This window comes from Sphaeramia orbicularis, chromosome 2, assembly GCF_902148855.1.
Source record: "Sphaeramia orbicularis chromosome 2, fSphaOr1.1, whole genome shotgun sequence".
Lineage (NCBI taxonomy): Eukaryota > Metazoa > Chordata > Actinopteri > Kurtiformes > Apogonidae > Sphaeramia > Sphaeramia orbicularis.
The window spans coordinates 3,102,549-3,125,983 of record NC_043958.1 but is presented as its reverse complement, the minus strand read 5'-3'; the positions used below and the strand labels follow the sequence as shown (position 1 = coordinate 3,125,983).

The window sequence follows — 23,435 nt, the reverse complement described above, 5'->3', positions numbered from 1 at the left end:
TCGCAGCCGCACATGTTTTCGATCACTGGATTTACAAAGTGAGAGGATTCATTCAGAGCTCAAAGGAAACTCTCAGCTGAGTCTGTCAGGAATGGAGATGAACGCTGAGAGGTCGCTTTGTATCATCCGACTCTGCTGAGTTTAATATTTAAAATATTGACAATCAGACAGACTCTGTTATAAACAGCCAAAGTAGGAAGGTCGGAGTGTTGTTACAGAGGTAGAGAAATTATCTGTTTATTTAGGCATATTTCTTATCGTATTCATAATATTTGTGTAGTACATATTGCTGTTCTAATTGTGTTTTATATGTATAATTGGTGTTTATACGTGTGTGTGTAGATATAGATAGATATGCACGTGCACACACACTCACATACATACATATATATTTGTAGTACTGACGGTTTACTTCCTGCTACTTTTTATTATACTTGCACAGAGCACCTGTAACACATAATAATTTCCGCCGGGATTAATGAAGTATTCTGAATCTGATTCTAAATCTGATTCTGAACAGCGGTGACAGAACCAGACCCACAACCAACTAATGAAGCAACCGTTATAATTAAACAATTTCTTGAATTCCTCGTTTTTTTTGCTTTTTCAAAGTACTGACTTTCTTCAACCGTGATTGATCCAAGATTCAAAGACTTTTTAAAATTTTCATTGTTAACAATAAACACACACACACAAACCATTTGCATTTGTTTGCGTTTGTCTGATACAACCACACCTTTGGAAACACAAAACCAATTTTTCTGCAAATATTTCATGATAATAACAGAGTCAAAATTTGAGGGTGTCTGAAAACTAATTTAGATGATTTAAAACAAATAAAGCATCCATGTTTTAAAAACCGATGATAAACTTTGTGACATCCCAGCATCACTGCAGGTCCAGGTGTCTTCTGTTTTTGGTTCGACTGCCATCAAAACAGCTGTGATTGAACTGAGGACAGACTAGATGCTGTAATGACTGGTTTTTCACACAACTGTCACCAACTGGTGTTTGGACTCTGCACATGCATATGACTGCAGAGGTCTTTGTAGGCAATAAACTGACATTCTGGGTCTCATGTCAGAGTTGTTATGGAGGTAAACAGTTCCTTACCTCTGTCTTAATCCTTTTAGGGGACGGCTCGTCTCTGTCTCCACAGCGAGACCTGCAAAGACACATGGGTAAAAACCATCAGCACTGTGCTCACACCTGTCTTCATTATAGTTTATAGCAAGTACTTACAAAAAACAAGCTTAATTAAATGTAGCCTATGCACAAAAGACACAAAGAGCAAAGAAAGATAATCTGAAGATATGCAGAAAAAAGTTTTTGTGCAATGAACATAATAGAAATATAATATTCTAGATCAGGGATGTTAACGTCATTTTATTTCAGGCTCTACATTCAGACCAATATGATCTACAGTGGGTCAGACCAGTAAAATAATAACATAATAACCTATAAATAATGACAACTCCAAATTTTTCTCTATATTTGTTTATTTCTGTTCATGTTTCTCAATTTTTTTGTACCTGTTAACATCTAAAAAACCATGAACCTGAAATTTCTGCTGAAAAATAAGTGCAATTTTACTGATATTCTGCCTCAGTTTATCATTTACACATGTGCATTACAACTTACAGATCACAGTGGATCTACAAATACACAAAGCATTTAATAACAGGCAGAATATCGGTAAAACGACACTTCTTGAGACATTTCATGTTGTTCATATTTGTTGAGGTTATTCACATTTTTTGTGAATGCAAATAATCTATGAACAACCAGAAATGTCTTAACAGAAGTAAACACAATTTTAACATCACTTCATTGATGTTTTTCAAGGTTTTGTTCATTTTTGTACATGTTATGTTCTTGTTATAGTTTAATTTGTTCATATTTGTTTTTTTTTTTTTGTTTATTTCTGTTCATGTTTCTCAAATTGTTCTACCTTTCAACATCTAAACAACCATGAATTGAAATCTCTTTCAAAAAATAAGTGCATTTTTACCGATATTCTGCCTCAGTTTATCATTTACACACACCCATTAAAACTTACAGATCACAGTGGATCTACAAATACACAAAACACGTAATAACAGGCAGAACATTGGTAAAATTACACTTCTTTTAAGACATTTCAGGTTGTTGATGTTTGTTCATGTTATTCACATTTTTTGAGAAGGGTAGTTTGTAAATTTAAATATTTTTATGTAGTTTTACTTCTTATAAAGACAAAAATGGAGATGTCATTATATATAGTTGCGGAAAAAATGATTAGACCATCAAAACAATGGTTATGCAATCCAGTACTAACTCCTGTGTGTGTCATGTGACTAAAACAGACAGAAAAGAAAACATGGAATGTCTAAAAGCACTGTTTTTGTCAGTACAGTGACATAGATATTGATGTAAAAACTGAAGTGATTTTGGTTTTTATCAAGAAAACATGTTAAATGGATAGATATCAGCTCTGAAATTAAACTACTATGAGCTATTTTTATTGTTTTCATTATCTTTGTCCAAACAAATGTACCTTTAGTTGGACCAGGCATTAAAATGAACAAGAAATTGAAGAAAACAAGGGTGATCTAATCATTTTTTCCGCGACTGTATTTATTATGATGGTCTTTTACTGGTCTGTTCCACTTTAAATCATATTGGTCTGAATGTGGAACCTGAACTAAAATGATTTGAACATCCTGGCTTGTTAATATCTTGTCATTTTTAAGTTTCACAGATTCATCCTGTGAGATTGATTGGACTCTTTGGTGGCTGGTTTTGGCCCACAGGCCGTATGTTTGACACCCTGGTTGTACACATTCAATGCCATATTAAAGATGGAAGCCCCGTTCTGTCCATGAGCTCTTACTTGCTTGTACGGTAGGTGTATTTGTAGGTGACCTCTCTGGAAATTTGGCGGGCGAGTCCAAACAGCTCATCTCGTCGCGTCAGCAGAGCCATGTCCCTCATACAGAGCTGGGCCGCTGCCTCGTTCACTGTTAGCTACACATCACATGACATGAGTCAGTTTAGTTTGGACACAACACCAAGAGGTAATCATCAGCAAACACTTGGATCAGGAATAGAGCTGGGTACAGAACTTATATCCCCTTATAGACTGTTGTGGTTAATTCACCTCCATGTTCTTCTGTTTCTGTAATGAGGTGATATTCAACACTCTTTGTGAATGTACATGTTACCTGGTGACCTTTGACCCCTGATGTTCATGGATCAATTTCAATGTGTTATTAATTTCATGATATTCTACTGATTTTTGGATCTTTTTTGTTTCGTTTAATCGTTGACTAAAATAACTGAACAATAGTAGCATCAATAAAATAATCTTCATACCCGAGATTGGAAAATTTGTATTAAATATATTATGACAATTCCGCCTAATGTCACTAATTTGCATCATAGTTATTGTGTGTGTTATATTCATGTTTACAATCTACACTTAATTTAGTATCTGCGTCACAGCCACAACATCATTTTTTCAATACATAGTTATAAATAAATTTAGGAAGTAAGGAGTTAATATCAGGTTTATGTCTTCATGAGTCAGATATTTGAACCACATCTTTAGAAAATTTGCATTTTCATAAAACATTTCACAGTAAAATGAATATAAGATATGAAACACATGATTGAAAAATTAATTCAGATCAACATCAGATCAACAGTAACATTATGTGCAACCATATGCAAATATGTAAATAATATGTATACATGTACAGGATGACTAATGTAAATGGAAGATTCTCTTTTACATTTATGTTTCACTCTGGAATGTTTCTGCCTGTCTTTCTGTTTTTGATTTTTTTTGCTGTTATAAACACTGTAATCTTCTTTTATCTAATCTTAGTCCTTATCTTATCTCATCTTATCTTGCCTTTATCTCATCTTAGTCCTTCTCTCATTTTGCCTTTGTCTTTTCTTAATCTTAGTTCCTATCTTATCTTTCCTTACCCTGATCTGATCTTATCTTAATCTTAGTCCTTATCTTTTCTATCTTAGTCCTTATCTTATCTTTATCTGATGCTATCTTATCTTATCTTGCCTTTAGCTGATGTTATCTTATGTTATCTTATCTAATCTGCCAGTATCAAAAGTTTTTAATACCCAGCTCTATTCATGCATTTGGAGTCGTTACTCAAAATTCAGTGGAATGTGCGTCAACCTCGTGGAGTGTCAGGTGTTTTCCGTCCCTCCTCTTAGAGTCAAAGCGTCCATAGATGGCGCTGTATTTACGAATCTCCTCCTCCCTCCGAGGGTCGTCGTCGTTCATTTCAAAGATGTGCCCGATCATCTTGGCCAGTTTCTTGTTGGTCTTCAGCTGTTCTTTGACCTCGGACAGGTCGGTCTTGGGGAGTCCCGGTGCCATCCTGTCCACGCACTCCAGGACCGACTGGACGGCGGCGGCGTCCAGAGCCTCCAGGGCGTCTCTGGGCGACGATGGGGATCCGAGGTCCGACGGCGACAGGCTGTGCTCACTGTCGTTGCTGTGTCCTGACCAGAACCGGGCCTCGCTGCTGCCCTGTAGAGGCGACCCGGCGGAGACTTTGTCCCGAGCCACGTCCAGCTTCCCTGGGTCAGAACAGGCGGCTGCGATGGCTTTGGGCATCTTCACGCTGGCGGTATTGGCGCGATCCTGAGCGCCGCTGAGTAACGTGGGGGAGCCTTCAGGTAACTTATAGACGGGGATGCTGCAGACGGGCAGTGAAGTGAGCGGCTGGTTGAAGATGGCTGGATTGGTGACCCAGTCGCGAAGCGCCTTCTGCAGACGACGCACGTGCAGCGGCTTACTGGCCATGCCAACCAGAGCCATGATCTCCAAGAACTCCTCCTCGCCGGCTTCGCAGAGCTGCTGCACGTCATCGCCACCCTGCTGGATGAACGCTTCATAGTAGTAGAGGAGGTTCGCCCGCTGCAGGATCCGGTAGAGCTGCAGCTCACCCAGGGTTCTCGGCAACACCGCTGCCATACCTGACAAGACAAGAAACGCACAGCAATTAAACCCTGTCCAGTCCATTTGTTTCCAGTGGGAATCATTTCAGTGTAACACAAAACAATGGATTAGCCCAGGGGTGTCAAACTCATTTTCTTCTAGGGGCCACATTCAGCCCAATTTAATCTGAAGTGGGCCGGACCAGTAAAATAATAACATGATAGCCAATAAATAATGACAACTCCAAACTCTTTTAACGCAAAAAATATTATTCAATTATCCCAATATTTACATTTACAAATGATCTAAACAAAAAGGATGTGAATAACCTGAAAAAAATTAAATTTGTTGAGAAATGTAATTAAAATTTTAGCAACATTCTGCCTCGACTTATCATTTATACATATGCATTACAGATCCGATCTACAAAGGCACAAAATATTTAGTAACAGGCAGAATATTGCTAAAATTGCACTTAATTTACTTCAGACATTTCAGGTTATTCAAATTTTATTGTTAAAGATAGTTAGTTAATGTAAACATTTTCATAATTTAATGTTTGCCCCCAGGCCCCATGTTTAACACCTGTGGATTAGCCGATAGCACAAGCTTCATTCATTTAAACCAAATTATGATCAGAGAATAGCAAAAATAAAACAACACTCACAATCAACTCTACATAATGTGACCTTTATTTGTTGTTCAGTGAGTTTTATCAGTAGAAATAATACTCGTACTGTTGGGTCTGTTTAGTGCAGAGGTTCTCTACCTTTTTTGAACAAACGCCCGTTTATGTTATCATGAGCCCCACCACACCCGAAAATGTTTTTTCGACCGGAGGAACCACAGAAATTTGCCATTGACATAACATGCTGCTTGATATTGATACTTATACAGACTAACACCCCTCATTTCAGTCTCAGCGCCCCCCTCTCAGCATTCTCATTCCAAATGCCCACCGCCAGTGTCCCAACGCCCCCATTGAGAAACACTGGTTTCGTGTTAGCTTAGCACTGTTAGCTTAGTGCTGCAAAGTTTGCCTCATTGTTGTGTTGTTTTATTAGTTTATTCAAGACATGTGCTGTTTTGTATATATGTGTATCTGTTATGTTAGACTGGTTTACAGATTTGATTTGTTTGAGTTTTGTTGAATTTTTAGCTGATGTTCTTCTGTTTATGTGGATGTATAGAATGTACTGTCCAAAATTAAAATTGCACTTACTTTTCTCAAAAAAAATTTCGGTTTCTCAGTTGTTCACATACTTAACACTTCTAAATCTCATGAAAAGAGTGGAAAATAGTCCTAATTTTGTAACTTTGGATGAATTTGCCTCCAACCACCTTAGTCTGATCCCATCATTGTTTTTTATGTATTCTTTTTGTGAAGCTGTGAAACTCCTGTCCCCTACACCAGATAAATATGCACTGCTGGCTCTCAGGAGGATATAGCATATTTAAAACAACACAAGCTGCTGTACAAAGATATCAATAAAATACATAATATGACAAAAATTGTAAAAATGTACTAAAACTGACAAAAACCAATACAAAATAATAAACAACTGGTAGATAAAATAAATAAGTCAGACACTTGTATTAACGGTGTAATTCCACGTATATAGCCTATACAGTTGTATTACTTATGACTATTATAATTTTTTGTATTGTTTTTTTTTTTCTGCACTACCTTATGCATGGACATTTTCTTGCACTTCATCCTGTTGCTGCCTTAACCAGTGAAAATTTTGTCTATTTATTTATCTAAATAAGTGCATTTTTAAAAGTGTTTTAAAGAGCTCAGCGTACTGTGCACAGGTAAGCACTAAACAATCAAATGAAAGCTGTGGTTAGAGCTAAATCTGAATGAATTCAATGAACAAACAGAACAAAAATCTAACTATAACTAAGTTTCAATTTAGTTTCATTTTAGTTTCACAGGTACTTATGTCCTTCAAACATTTCAGAAGTAGAAATGTCAGATAAGTCATTTGCAGACTACAGGGCTGCAGATTTCCCTGCTGGGCACAAAATGGCATGAAAAACAAGTGGTTCTAATGGTTAAAGGAAGGCGCAAAGTATCCCCACTGATCTGAATTATAGCACTGGAAGAACAGGACTCTTAAGGAAGCGGTAAAAGCAAAAAAATGACACGACATGAATGAAATAGTTGACATAGGTACAAGGCAGAACATAAAAAAAAAGGAAAAGAGACATAACATTCACCAGTAAGCATTTAAGGGTTACACTTACATTTTAACAATAATAAGCTGATATAATTCAGGCTGAATTCCACTAGATTATGTGATTACTCCTCAGTATTAACTCTGAGATAAGTGAATGTTAAAAGCTTTTATGTTAAACATCTAAACTTGAAAGTTCTTGCATTAGTTGTCTCTAGAACTTGTTTTTTTGTCCCCAACAGAGGCATTTTAGCTGCTGTGTTACCACCGCAGACCTTTTCAAAGACTGATATATGACATTTATGAAGTTGTTTCTCAACAAAAAGGACTTTTTTTTGCAGAAATCATCAAAAACTCAATTTTTGGTTACGTTTGAATTTTCTGAAAAATCTGAAAGAACAACTTAGGCAATTATTTTCGGAAGGCGACAATATAAAACAATGCCATATCCCTCCAACATGTAAAATATGGAAAATATCCCATATTTCCGTATTTTTCAAAAATAAAACAAGGTGCATCATGTTATAAAACTGGCATTTAACTCTTAAAGACCAAAACTCCTGCTGATTTTAACCACAATCATCTACTGATATAAATGTTTACTACTTGTTGATCCACTAATTCTATCAATACATGTAAATAATTGGTGTAAAATACAGTTTGTTGTTTTCATGGTCATCAGATATGACCCATTTGGACGGTTCAGTCACTATTTCTTCAGTTTTCAGTAAATTAATGTGAAGAAAATACACAACATAAGCAATGAAATGGATAAAAACAAACACATTAATAACTGAAATTAACAAAAGTGAATGTGAAAATGTAAAAATAATAAATAACATTGAGAAAATACGCAACAAAATGAACAAAAATGAAAGGAAAAATATGAAATAGCCAACAAATTCCCAAAAACAGCTAAAGTTATCAATAAAATTGACAAAATAATTAAAAAATGAAATAAAAGAATGAGCAGCAAGAAAGAAAAAAACACAAACTGAACAAAAATGATGGAAAAAAAGTAAAATAAGCAACAATATGAACAAAAATAAACAATACAAAGACAGAATAAGTACAACAAACTAAAGAAGGTTGTGGATGTTTGTTTTTATGTTCAGTTATTGACATATTTGACTGAAAAAGTCACTTTTTCTTCAGTTTTCTCTGTTTTTGATATAATAACCCTCAACTTTACTCTCAGCTTTCAAGTTTAGGTAAGTCTGGATGGTAAATTAATGCCATCAAAAATTAAAAAAAAAAAAAAAAGGAAAAAAAAAAGCTCATTGTACATTTAGATGGAACATTTTAAATAAAACATCTGCCGTTTGGTTTTTATTGGTTAATTCATGCCACATATTTTGCAGAAATTACCTCAAAGAATCAACACTGAGGTACATTTCTATATAAACTGTATTTTTGGACACATGAAAGACAACGGCGTGCGTTTATCTGGCCTCGACAGGTACATTTGGCAACTGGATGGTGACGATTCACACTGGAACACTCTTTAAAAATGAATTATACATTTTTAGCATGAATGCCACACCACTGAGATGATAAAATTTAACACCGGTAGGTCGAGGATTAGGTTTAGGTTGTGTTTTCAGGTGTGTGTGAACTTGACAGTGTTTATTATCACACAAAAACCATGTATGGAATTCCCACAGAGAGCACATGGAGGTGTGTGGGTTTAAGGAAATTCTCTTTTAAGGGATAATTTTATGGTTGTTTTACCTGCAAAGCCATAATGTACCACGAAGAGGAAGTATTTCTTGAAGTGTTTTAATGTTACTCTTTTATACTCATATATAGGTGCCAAAAATACTCTGGAAAAACCAGTAGTTGCATAGAAAAAGACTCAAAACTAGGCCTTTGAAGAATATTTCTAGTGGCTGAGTGGATTTAGCCTCTTTTTGAATACTTCTGATTTTGCCTTTAAATTTCTCATTAAAAAACTGTTTATTCTGCCTTGTTTGGTTTCATTTATAACCTCACCTGTGTGACTTTACAGTTCTTTTTTTCATTTGACATGTTGTATTAACACACTGAAACCTAAAAATCTCATGAAAAATATGAAATCCTAATGGAAAAAAGATTGGATTCTTTACTGTTTTTCACCAAAAATATGTTGAACAAACCATTTTTATAACTCAAAAAGAACCTATAAATTGAAAAATTAAAAAAATAACAAATTTAGCAAATGACAAAGTTATATACAACCATTTAAATGAAAATTCAGGAAATGTGAGTTTTTTTCAAAACTATATACAGCTATTTACAAAACAATCTGGTGTCAATATGATGAAACAAACGTTCAATGAAACATTTTTATAACTCACAAAACTATATACAACTATATACAACTATATACAATCATCAAAATTATATACAAATATACACAACCATATACAACTATCACAATTCTATACAGCTATTACAACTATACACAACCATATACAACTATCACAACTATACACAACCATATACAACTATCACAACTATATACAACTATATACAACTATCACAACTATATATAACAATGCACAACTATTACAACTATGTTCAACAATTACAATTATGTACAACTATATACAACTATTACAACTATATACAACTATCACAACTATAAATAAGTATATACAACTATCATAACTATATACAACTATCACAGTTATATACAACTATTACAAATATACACAACCATATACACCTATTACAACTATATACCACTTTAAAACTATGTACACCTATTACAACTACGTACAACTACTTATACCAACAGTCATGTGTCACATGATGCCACACATGTGATTGGTTGATGCAGTTCCCTTTCCACCAATAGGAAATGCTGTGACATGTTTTTCTTCCCTTTAATAGCCAGTTTTTTCCATCCTTTCCTACACTGAATGTGATGACAGTATTGGTGAAACTTGTGTTTTATTGCGTATCATGCGTCTGGTTTTACTCGGCCGTTCAACACCATTGAATCACAGTTTTGCTTTGACATCTGCAGTTGAAATGAAGACTCAGCGAAGCTCCGTCTGCTGATACGACTGTAGTGTTAATATAATGCAAAGACTATTAAACCGTTCTAACTTCGAATCAGATCTGGAACAGTCGACTAAAAACAGCATTAACTCCAATGTGCAAATCAGTTTTCAGTGTCAGTGACTGGACTCAAAACATTATGACACTTTTCCTCCGTGATTCGTCTGCATTTACCGTCTTGTTGAAAGAAAAAAAAAAAAAAACTCAGCTTGTGCTCATATTTATTTGATTTAATGTTATAGAAGTAGTAACTCACTAAATGTGTGTCTGTGTCAACCTGCTTTACTATTGTTTATGAATAATCTCCATGACAACCAGGCTCTATTTACATTCAAGCCCTGGTGATTTTCATTCTGAATATCCTCTGTTTACTTTTATTTACTAACTTTTTCACCTTGAGACCCAAAGATAAATTTGTCGTCTCCTCAGGACCCAAACTCACAAAAATACACCATGAATTCCAACAGATCTACATTTATCTACGATGAAACTTGCACTGAAAAACTGTCTCCGAAAGTCTATTTAACTCTTTTATGTCATTTTCATCTTTAACCTCATTTCTGTCACTACATCATGTTTGTCTTTTTCCAGTTGACACCTCTTCTTTTCATTTCACATGGCTTTGTTGACTTAAATATTTATTAATGTTTCTGTCTTTATTTTAGCCAGGAATTAATTTCCATGTCATATTATTTCTATATATTTGACTCTGCAAGTTGGAAAATTACAAAAATAAAATAAAATAGTTCTACGACCCATTTTCAGTCCTGAATTTAATCACATTTCAAACATTTAACTTGGATACCATTTAATAGCTAGTTTTATATTATGATGACATGTCTGGGAAAAAAAAAAGCTCTCACACTCCTTTAACTACCTGTTTATAACCCTTTATGAGTTTACAAATCCAAAAAAAGCTTTTGTGGATTTATCTAGTGCTGAAATGATTAATCAATTAATCAACTCGAATCAATTAAAACAATAATTCAGTTACAATTTTTCAGAATTTAAGCTTCATTTCCTTCATTTCGCCGCTGGTAAACGTTGGTTCCACTGTTGTTGTTTCACACGGACGCTTATTGTGACACACATGATGCCAGGATCAACACAGTTTGTTAGTTCAATGTTCAGTTGTTAGTTGGATCCAAATGTGTTGAAGACTGCAATGTACATATTTGTAGATATCATTGGACTTGTTTGTTGTTTATATCCATAGATATTTTTATATATAGCTACTTTTATAATGCTGTTAATTGTTCAGTTCAGTTCAGTTTATTTCAAATATGAAAAAAAAATCAAATAGAATAATCCTACCTTAGAGCATAGAAATAAAACAGATTTCAAGAAACATGAAAACTCATAATATAAAATAACTTATTCTGCATATTGGAAAAGGAGTGGGAGGAAGTGTAAACTTATTTTGAACTGATTTTTCTCCACACAACAGTCACTTATTTACCTTCCTATGAGCAAAAGGGTGGATGAAAAGGCAATTCCCTAGGATCTTTTTGTAAATTGTTTTATAAATCTATAGATATTTTTCTATATGCTGTTATACTGTTATCATTGTTGTTGTTATATCTATACAGATATTTTTATATATCCTTTTACTTTCATACTTTTACATATGTCTTTCACATTTTTACTTTTTTTTTTCACTTATTCAAATAACAGTTTAATGGAATCTAAGGAAATCCTCAACAGTTGAATCTACTAGAACTATCATCGATAGCTGCAGCTGTAGATGCATCTATGAAAGTGACACTGTGTCATTCACTCAGCCCTTACAAAGCAAAGGAAAGAGAAACATTTCAATGTGAGCCAAATCTTTTCTAGTTGGATCCAAAGGGCTGACAGAGGCTTATTTCTTGCTTCCCCTGCCCGTGTGGATGCGGAGGCGGCTCACAGAGGAGTGGCCGTCATCAGGCCTGGGTGACTGGGAGGACCACATGCCTCTCTCCACCCCTGCAGGATGTGTAGGTGGTGGGCTCGCCTCACCCAGAAAAGGCCCCAGAACAGACCAGAACAGACCAGAGAGCCTCGGCTCTGCCTGACGACGCCACGGAAACGACAAAGACCTACCACGGCCACTACACAAACTCACCGTCAGAGTTCAGCTTAAAGGAAATGTACTACTGTTAATGCTGGTCACCCAAACAATAGAATAGAATAGAATAGAATAGAATAGAATAGAATAGAACAGGACTTTATTCTCACTGTTACAGGAACAATCAGTTTTGCAGCAACAATTTAAAAGAATGAGTATTAAAGAACTAAAGAAATAGTACTTTAAAAGAAGTTCCTGCTTGTTTGTTTTTTTTTTTTATGACACACCTTTCAGCAGCTGTTTTACCACCACAGGCTTTTAAAAAACAATACATTTATATGTTTAAGTTATTTCTTGACAAAAATTACTTTTTTATGTTTGTTTTTTGCAGCGGTGATTGTTATGTCATATTCCTGGTATTCCTCAAAAAACATCTTATTGACATCATGCTATTTAAATTTTTTACTTATCTTTTATACATTTTATGAAACTGTAAATTTGTAAAAGGACAGTTTACAACTGTAAATATTTTAATGTCATTTTACTTTTTTTACATTAAAAAAGAGAAAAATTTGTTGTTGTTATTTTGTCATCCTGCAAAAAAATGATTTTTCTTTGAAATTATGTTCTATGAACCTGAACTTTGACCCTGATGAACTTCAGCTTAAACCTCAGATGCATAAGTGGGTCAAAAATCATCTGGTGAGGTTGTTTTCTTGCAATATCTTTAATGACAAGTTATTATTTATTCCTCAAAAACATGTTGAAATTGTAGTTTTTGTGAAAGGATAGTTTGTAAATGTGAACATTTTCATGTAATTTTACTTGTTTTACACACACAAAAAAATTGTACTTCAGTAGGTAATTATTTATATGTTATTATGATAATATTTTACTTAGATCATATTGGTCTGAATGTGGAACCTGAACTAAAATGTTTTTAACATCCTTGATTGTTAATATCTTGCATTTCACAAATTTATCCATGGGCCGGATTGGACCCTTTTTGTGGCCAGTTTTGGCCCATGGGCCATATGTTTGACACCCCTGATTGAAGCCTTCAAAAAACAGAGAAGACTAAAGGAAAATTTGTCATAGTTTGGTTATAACTCTGATATTTATGGGTATCGCAGTCTTTAGAGTGAATTCCTCATTTTCTTCATTTCTTGCAGGAAGTGTTGATCCAAATTTTAATCAGTAATTAGCTAAAATAATAATTTGAGTAATATCCCAACAGAGAAACATGACTGTTTTCCTTATTCAAGCGTGACCCTGCATAAAAATCTGTGTACCAACTGTATTTTTATTGTCTGAAGTCTTGCCAAGCAAACGTTACTATTGACACTGTTTTGTTCAATACAAGTGGTTATTTTAAGGATATTTGGCTTCTTTCTGTTAGGGCTGTTTTAGCAGTATCAGCTCAGTTTAACATGTTCAACATCAGCTGAGTTTTAGGAACAAACTCCAAAACCCTAATCTGGATTTAAGTCCTAAATGTCCACTTTTATTCCAATACTGAGTCAAACCTGAAGTGTTCGCCTCATCTTCACTGTGTTTGCCTTAAATCTTTCAGCTCCGAGTTACTAATGTCCTGCTTTTGTGTTGCTGAATCACCCAAATCACCTAAATTTGCACTAGAAACTGAAAACTTGAGCCCTGCCTGTTTCTGAAAGAGAAAAGGCGCCGGTGCTGCCTGCAGTGGGTGGTTATGTGTGGGATTCAAGGTGATTCCATTACTTTACTTCACACTGATTTAGCATATGCTCCATTCAAGAGAGTAGACAATACCTTCAAAACACTGAAACCTTTGTCATTCTGCACAGAAATTATGACAACTCTTTGAAATTATGTCCTATGTCCCATGAACCTGAACATCAACGCTGATGAACTTCAGCTTAAACCCTTAGATGCATAAGTGGGTAAAAATGACCCAGTGAGGTTATTTTCTTTCAATATCTTTGTAAAATGAAAACTTATTTCATATTCCCAGTATTCCTCAAAAAACATGTTACTGACACCATGCCTTTTACATTTTTAACTTGCCTTTTATAGATTTTTACAAAATTGTAGTTTTTATAGTACTACCCCGTAGGTGGGTCAAAACAACCAACATTCATATACAATGGAATTTCATCTGAACCTTTGATTCATTCAACAGCAAAACCAAAGGACTCACTCACTCACTAAATGGACATTGTTGACATTGTTCTAATGCTGTTATATACTATATACACTTTGCTTTTCAAATTTTCAAATTAAAAAAATATTTACATATTGTTAAAAATCAAATCAAACATGAAGTTATTTTTTTTTTAACCAAAATATAATACAGTTGACTATTTTTGACATGACAAAATGACAAAAATGCAATAGAAACACATTGATTGAAAGCACAAGTCATTTTTAACCCGTTTATGGAAGAGTTTAGGATACAGACACTCATGCATCTAGGAGTAAAAGCAGCGTATGACTTTCATCACTAATGTTTCTTCAAATGTGTCCAACCCCAGAGCTAGCATAATTATCACTAATCCATTAGTCTTTCCGTGCTTATGCACCTAAATCACTTCCCTCACGGTGAACAACTTTGAAGATGACTCCATCACAAACAGTCCATTTGTTTACATACCAAACCGACACGTCACTAAAGCCTTTTCGGAATTTTGTCGCAAAGTGCATTATGGGAATGGGAGTTCCACGCAGCCGCAACAAATGTGGAAACAAGTAATAAAACCGTGTCCGCTACCAGGTCAGAAGAAATGGAAGGAATCATTGTAAGCCAACTGTCATCTTATAATACGGGGTGTGTGGTCGTGAAAAACCATACTCAGACATCAGTTTCATGGCATTTTGGGAATATGTCATTGTGTTTGCTTATCATACACACCTCACAAGCATACGAGGTATGGGCACTCATCGCTCACTCGCTCCTTACAGTACGTGTATGATATGATATGATCACTTCAGTTTTGCAAATCTAAAGAAAAATTAGCGATGAAAGTCATACGCTGTTTTAAAAATGATGGAGTGATTGATCCAGGGTGGGGATGAGTCGCTTTCCAAAGGCTGGAAGTATCTAAAGAGTCTAACGCTACGTTCACACTGCAGGTGAAAGTGGTAAAATCTGACTTTTTTACCCAAATGTGACCCATATCTGACTGTTTATGACAGTCTGAACGACACAAACTAGACCCAGGTCACTTCCACTACGTTCACACTGCAGGTCCTAATGCTCAATTCAGATTTTTTTGCATGGCTGTTCACATTATTAATTAAATATGATGTCATCAAAGTCATGTGTGAACAGCCTATGGTACTGAAGTGACGTCACACTGTGTAGAAGAAATAAATATGGATCTTGCCGGGATTATGACGTCTGTTGCATTTTCAGTGACGCAAAAGTCAGATGAAATGCGATATCTCTGTTCAGACTGATGTCACATTGAAAACATTAGAAAAGAATCAGATTTATGACCAGATATAAAAGTCTACATTCAGACTGTTGGTAAAACTGGCCCAAATCTGACTTTTTAACCATATGTGACTCATTTGATATTTTTACGACAGTCTGAACAGAACAAACTAAACCCAGGACACTTTAATATCTGATCCTAAATCAGCTGGAGATGATATATATTGAATAAAATGTGATCCCACCACTGGGAATTCTGGGAAATAAGTCCAAAAATGTTATAGTAAAAATGTTCATATCTGACATATCTCCTCTTAATATATTTTTAATACAGAACTAGTGTTGCAGTGATTTATTCGGACTTTTTACATCTTTATTACATGGTTTAGTTTGATTTTATGCTCAGGTTGAATGTTTCCGGAATGGTTTCATATAGTTAAGTTATATCATATCTGTAAAATTCAAATTGTATTAATATTTAAAGAACAAACAGAAATAGGATTCATTTTATTTTTTCATGATTCTAAGCCAATAAATGGTTCTTCTTCTTCTACAGAGGTGACATAAAGATAACAATACACTATAATATTGTTATTGTAGTTAGTTGTTATTATGACAATTTATCATCAGCTCAAATTTTATATTGCAACAGTCCGACCAACAAGCTTATGATGTTTTAGATGCAATGACAAGAAACCAGATTCAGTCCTTTATCACAATAGAAAATAAAATATAAATATTATTCATGAAATTAACACTGACTTTTCTATCAAATCCTGTGTGTGAGGAGGAGGAGGAGGAGGAAGAGGAGGAGGAAGAAGAGGAGGAGGAAGAAGAGGAGGAGGAAGAAGAGGAGGTTTCTGATGATCCACCTACGTTTTAAAAGAACCCAAAGCCTTAATAGTCTTAATAGTGACGTTCATTCATCACACATCCATTAAAACGCATATTTTACTTTTAAATCTAAAATATAAAACACCTGCAAATCTACTGTGAAGGCGGTTGAACACAGGACACTAAGAATTAGTCAGAAGTGAAAACACTGATTTTCAGAGTCTAATTGTTGATCTGATTGTTTACAATTGCATAAATAAAGTTTTAGACAGATGTTTGGATAAAACAAATAATCTGAACAGCGTCACCTTACACTCTGAGAAATTAAACACAAATGAATTACAGTTAAGCAGTGAAACGACAAAGGGCATCGCAGAAGGTGTTTTTTTGTATAAAGTATTTTCTGCTGTTTTTTTTTTTTTCACAACTAAGCTTATTTAGCCTCAGTGTGAATGTTGATGTTTGCAAGTCGATTATCATCTAAGGTCTGATGTGTGATGAATAATAGATGAATAGATTCACATTCAATCGATTAAGCAATTAAAACAACACTGAGATAATAAGAACACTCTAAGACAGGGTGTCAAACATTTGCCCCGTGGGCCAAAACCGGCCCACCAAAGAGTCCAATCCCTCCCATGGGATGAATTTGTGAAATGCAAAAATTACACTGAAGATATTAACAATCAAGGATGTTAAAATCATTTTAGTTCAGGTTCCACACACAGACAAATATGATCTAAAGTGGATCACACCAGTGAAATGCTATCATAGTAACATATAAATCATGACAAATCCAAATTTTTCTCTTTGTTTTAGTGTAAAAAAAATTCATTTTATTGATATTTTTCACATTTTCGTAAATTTTTGTACATTTTGATCTTTTTATTGATTATTTTATTCATATTTGTTACATTTTTTCATAACTTTGCATATTTCTGTTCATTTAGTTCATAATTCTCAACTTTTTGTACATGGTTTATTCTTGTTATTGTTAATTTTGTTCATATGTGTTAATATTTTTTATTTTTTGATAATTTCTGTTCATTCTGTTGATATTTCTCAAATTTTGTCCATTAGTATTATTATTTTACTAGTCCAACCCACTTGAGATCATATTGGTCTGTGAATAAAAAATGTGAATAAACTGAACAAATATGAACATCATGAAAAGTCTTAATAGAAGTAGGTGCAATTTTTTTTTTTAACCAATATTCTGCCTGTTACTAAATATTTTGTGTATTTATAGATCCACTGTGATCTGTAAGTTGTAATGCACATGTGTAAATGATAAACTGATATTGTTAAAATTGCTCTTATTTTTCTCAAGAAATTCAAGTTTGCTCATGTTATTCACATTTTTTTAAAGTATACTTTGTAGATGTAAACGTTTTCACAATGTAATATTACTTTTTTCACTCTAAAACAAAGAAAAGCTTAGAGTTGTTATTATTTATAGGTTAATATGGTAGCATTTTACTGGTCTGACCCACTTGAGACTGAATTGTTCTGTATGTGACCACTGAACTAAATGAGTTTAACACCCCTGATCTAAGAATATATACAAAAATATACACTTGTAAGCTAAAAGTACTATATGTACAAAAAACCATAGAGATGTGAAGAACATATACAAGTGTAATGATGGTGAAATTGCACTTCCATATTCAACAGACTAATGGCTGCTTATTGTTGTAATCCTTGTACTGTTGGATCTGCTTAGTGTTAGCTTAGCGCTGTTAGCTTAGCGCTGCAAAGTTTGTCTCATCGTTCTGTTATTTTATTACATTATTCAAGACATATGTAGGTCTCAGACTGTTAGACTGGTTTACAGATTTGATCAGTTGTTCAAGTTGTGTTCTGCTTTTGTTGAGTTTTTTTAGCTGATGTTCTTCTGGTTACGTGGATGTATAGAATGTGTATATTGGTACAAGAATTGTGTAGCGTTCCCGTGGCAACACTGAAGAAAATGTGGTCAATTGGGCTTAAGAGGCAAAAGGAGAAACCACACTGTTAAACGAGTTGATAACATATGGAACATTACATTATTTAACCTCCTAAGACCCAGGAAATGTCAGCAAAGTACAAGCTTTTTTGTTTTTTTATTAAATAAGTGTCTATAGTGGAAACATCATGATGCAACAGTTTTTTCAGATGCAGTTTTTACATTTTTTATGGAATGTCCTTTGTGCAGTTTTCTTTTCTTTTTTTTTTTTGGATAAACTTGTGAAACTCTTGTCCATAAATGTGGACAGAAAACCCATAGCTGGGTCTTAGGAGGTTAAGTCATTTACACAGATCTTCTATCATAACCTTATCTTACGGTTAAGTTTAAGGTACATTTGATCCATGTTTAGGTTGTTTGAGCAGCACATTAAACTAGAAAATGTTCCCTTTCTTATGAAGCCTAATACATGAATTTTGGCCAAACACTTCTGCCAAAGAGTGGATGCTACGTGGTTGAAGGCAGCAGCCAGTGTTTCTGTCCTAACTTTGGACTAAATTTGCCTCTAACCCTCTTACTCTAGTCCACAGCTGTCAAACATGCGGCCCGGGGGCCAAAACCGGCCTGCCAAAGGGTCCGATCTGGCCCCTGGGATGAATTTGTGTAATGTAGAAATTACACTGACAATATTAGCAATCAAGGATGTTAGAATCATTTTTAGGTCAATTCAATCTCAAGTGGGTCAGACCAGTAAAATACTATCATAATAACCTATAAATAATTATGAAAACTACAAATTTTTCTCTTTGTTGTGTAAAAAAAAAAAAAAAAAGTAAAATGACACAAAAATGTTTACATTTACAGACTTGCCTTTTACAAAAAAATGTGAATAACCTGAAATTTCTTAAGAGAAGTACATGGAATTGGACCAATATTCTACCTCTTACTAAATGTTTTGCATATTTTCGATCCATTGTGATCTCTTAAGTTGTGATGCACATGTATAAATCATAAACTAAGGCGTGATATTGTTCAAATGGCACTTATTTTTCTTAAGAATTTTCAGGGTCATATTTGTTCATGTTATGTTCAAGTACGGTTCATAGATGTAAACATTTTCATTACGGAATTTGACTTTTTTCACACAAAAACAGAGAAAAAAACTTTGGAGTTGACATTATTTATCAGTTTTTATCCTATTATTTATATTATTTTACTGGTCCGGCCCACTTCATATCATATTAGGCTGTATGTGGCCAGCTGAACTAAAATGAGTTTGACACCCCTGCTGTAGTCTGATCCTGATACATGTTTGGGTGCTTCTGTGTGTTTTCTGGGTGGAATAGGCAGGTTGTAATGTAAGTCCTGCTTCATAAAGCAAGTTTAACGAGTTCGCCTTTTCACCCAGAGAAGCAAAGCATGCATTGGCACAATCATACACGCACACACACATACACACACTTGTTATGACTACACACTCCTGTACTGGCTGATGTGTGGTTTTCCAGAGAGACACGCAACTGATTTCAACTTGATCAAGAAGGAATTTCCCAAAATGTTAAACAGTAATGAAATGATCTCACACTGACCTAAACAACCACCGATGACCGAAAGCATCTACTGATCTGAAATGTTTAATACTTGTCGATCTATTAATCCTATCAATATATGCAAATAACTGGTGTAAAATCCAGTTTGTCGTCTTTTCATGATCATCAGATATGACCCATTTGGACTTTCAGAGGCTCTGTAGTTACCGTGGAAACACCGTCATCTTCTACAACATTGATTCACCGGTAACCCATGGAGTTGGATCAATGACAGTGGATGGAAACAATTGTTTTGTGTTCAGTTAATAATAGATTTTGCTGAAAAACTCACTTTTTCTTCAGCTTTGTCTGGTTTGATATAATAACATTTGAACATCTTCATGCAAATACCAGAATTTGACTGAAAAATCCAGAATTCAGAGGATAATACCATAATAAACTGTGATTAAGTAACTTATAAAAGGTTAAATCCATTTTGAAATCACTACAACAGGGTTAAAACTAAAGTATGAAGCCTGTTTTGACAATATACACAGAAGAAAGTACAGGTATTTTTCTGAAAACTTCTAACTTTGACTCCCAAATACAAGTAGAATAAAGAAGTATGATATTATGTTAAGTATCACAGTTTCTATCTAAGGTTTAATGTGTAGATTTGGTTTGTTTTTAAAGGTTAAAGTCTGTAAATTTAGTTTTAAATTCACAGAGAGTCTATTAAACTTAAAAAAAATCTGAAAAAAACACTGACTCTTTTTAAGGTTGTATTGAGTCTTAAACTGCAGCTGTATCTTCTAAAATCTGTAACACCTTTTGATCCAATAATCCTATCAAAACATGAAAATAATTGGTGTAAAATGCAGTTTGTCATCTTTTCATGGTCATCAATATGACCCATTTGGACGTTCAGAGGCTCCGTAGTGAACGTGGAAACACCGTCATCTTCTACAACATTGATTCGCCGGATCAATGACAGTGGATGGACACACTCATTTATAGATTATAATAGATTTTGTTGGAAAAGTCACTTTTTTATATATTAACCTTTGAATTTACTCTGATCTTTAATGAACATCTACATGATCAGGGAATTAAATATAGGAAAATGCATGATTTACACTAAAAATGCAAAATGCAGTGGATAATATTATAATAAATGGTGATAAATAACCTAAAGAAATGTTAGATTTGGAAAAAAATCTTTTGGAAGTCGCATTCATTTGCCCAAACCTCAAAAATACCAATGGATTTACAGACAATAAGAAGGACTTGGATTGGTATCGAACATCAATATTGCAGATACTACTGAATATTACACAATAGCAGGACAAAAGAAGTAAATATCATCATTATGCATGCATATAGTAAATACTAATCATATCATGTAAACAGACGACTTCAAATTGTGGATAAAAAGTCTCATTTTTAAGCTACGGGTGTAGAAAACTGCAAACAAGCTGAAAATAAAACTACAGGCTTTTACTATAATATGTACCAGATCTGGAAGACATATCATCATGTTAAATTAAATGTTTTCAATTCTTTACAGTTTAAAGGCGGATTTTTGGTCCTGGATGAAAGTTGGAAATTTTTTAAAGTCATCTTAGAAAACCAGGACTATTACGCTCATTGTCATCTTCCTCAACAAGACCAAAACGACATAAAAAGTGGGTTAAAACTCTTTTGTTATGGGTAGAACAGGACACTTAACAGCAGAACCTCTCATGAATCTGAAGGTTAGAACACTGTCAACGTGAGTGGAATGAAGCAACACCACAAAACATCGAGTGTGAACAAAATAAACCCTGAAGACAAAAGAAAAAGCACAGTAGTAACCCGTTTATCACCCAGACTTAACATGTATGGTCCTTTTTTTAGTGAAAACTGCAAATATGTACAAAACAAAGTACTGCAATGCTAAAGCAATTGTCAATTTTTGTCCATAAACATAAGTGATATTGTTGAAAATAGGTTGGCAATGATAATATTCAACTGACATCTCCTGTAGCAACTTCTGTTTTGATATTTTTTATAATATAATTTTAATATAATAATTATAATTATAATATTGTCTGATGTGATTCAGCCTCTTAACATTCTCTTATGTATAAATGTGAATCTACAGGACACGCTTCCAGTCTGATGTTGTGTCTGTGCTGCTCAGTCATGGCTTTATCATGCTATCTCGGTGCTATTTTTATCTCTCCACAATATTCCTCCAAAGGATTGGAGCTGATGTGGACGTGGTGAGTTCACGGACTCACTATGATGCGTAAAAGCACTTCCTCTAACATTAGTGTTGGAGATGGAGGGTTCAGTGGTGTTGTTGCTCCTGGCCTGGCAACTCTTTTCAATTAAAAATGAGCAGCTGCAAGAAAAATGCAGCTCACTGTTCTGTTCCATTCCGTGCTAAGTAGGCCTTACCTGGTAAGTTTGTGCCCCCCCTTTTGGTCCGGTTCTTCCTCTCCTCCTTCAGTTTTTATCGATACAAAAGCCTCGGTGTCAATTTGTGCAAAAAAGAAAAAAGAAAAAAAAAAAAGAACAAGAGAGGAAATCCCGCACTGACAAAAATCCGGCAGCAACAACGAGCCACGAAAAGATTTAAATTATAAAAAGAAACGGAACTGTTATTTCCAATGGACACAAAGCGCAAAAGAGCGTCTGTCCGCCTGTGTTGGCTCTAACCGACAGATACCGCTGTCTTTCTGGAAACTTTTTTCTTTCTCCTGACGTTTAAAAATAGAAAAAAAAAAAAAAAAAAATCTTAAAAAAAAAAAAAAAAAAAAAAAAAAGTCCGCCTATTAATAACAAAAAATAAATAATTACAAAAAAAGCCGATGACCTTCTTGCGTCTTTTTCCTCCAAGTGTGTGTTGCGTGCATGCGGTGCAGCCAGTCAGTGTGTGTCAGTGTGTGTGTGTGTGAGTGTTTTCAGTCCTCTCCCATCGTCCCTCCACTCCCCTGCACAACTCACCACTGTCACGCAAAAGCACGCATGCACGCACACACGAGCGCGTTTCCGGAAGACGACAAAATAAAAGCCTCAGAACGGGTTCCACATACAGAACTAAAAGTTTCTTCTGACATTTGATGAAATTTTAGGTGAGAATTTATTTACTTATTTATTTATTTATTTATTGCATATGGATTATTGAAAATGTATTTCGTGCCTATATTGATTTTATGATTGTATTTCGTTTTTACAGCTGTATTCTCTTGTATGTATTGTGTTATGTTAAAAGTTTGACAAAGTTTGTAAACTGATATTTAAATAAAGCTGAAAAAAAAAAACATTTAAAACTAAATGAGCTCAAGTCAAATAATTTCGCATTAGCATTTAGTAACAGGCAGAATAATGTTCAAATGTTGGACTGTGTTTGTTTTTACTTGATTGTTAATGTCTCATACATTTTTTTAACACCTGCTCTATTCACAGAACTCTAACTTTGGTTAAAACGTATACTGTAATGGAAAA

The 23,435-nt window shown here is 34.4% G+C and overlaps 2 protein-coding genes across 2 annotated transcripts in view; one reads left to right on the top strand and one right to left on the bottom strand.

Annotated features, from left to right (window-relative positions):
- Positions 1-22,869, bottom strand: part of nab1b (NGFI-A binding protein 1b (EGR1 binding protein 1)) — a 36,951-nt gene extending 14,082 nt beyond the window's left edge. Inside the window, exons 1-4 of the mRNA XM_030153214.1 lie at positions 22,386-22,869; positions 4,184-4,989; positions 2,873-3,006; positions 1,114-1,165 (exon numbers count right to left, since the gene is read on the bottom strand). Of these exons, the coding sequence (XP_030009074.1) occupies positions 1,114-1,165; positions 2,873-3,006; positions 4,184-4,987 (990 nt within the window). The 5' untranslated portion in view covers positions 4,988-4,989; positions 22,386-22,869. The remainder of the gene's footprint in view (positions 1-1,113; positions 1,166-2,872; positions 3,007-4,183; positions 4,990-22,385) is intronic.
- LOC115431961 (NACHT, LRR and PYD domains-containing protein 3-like) overlaps positions 1-23,435 on the top strand; it is a 592,418-nt gene that overhangs the window by 140,007 nt on the left and 428,976 nt on the right. The gene's annotated exons all lie outside the window — the stretch shown is intronic.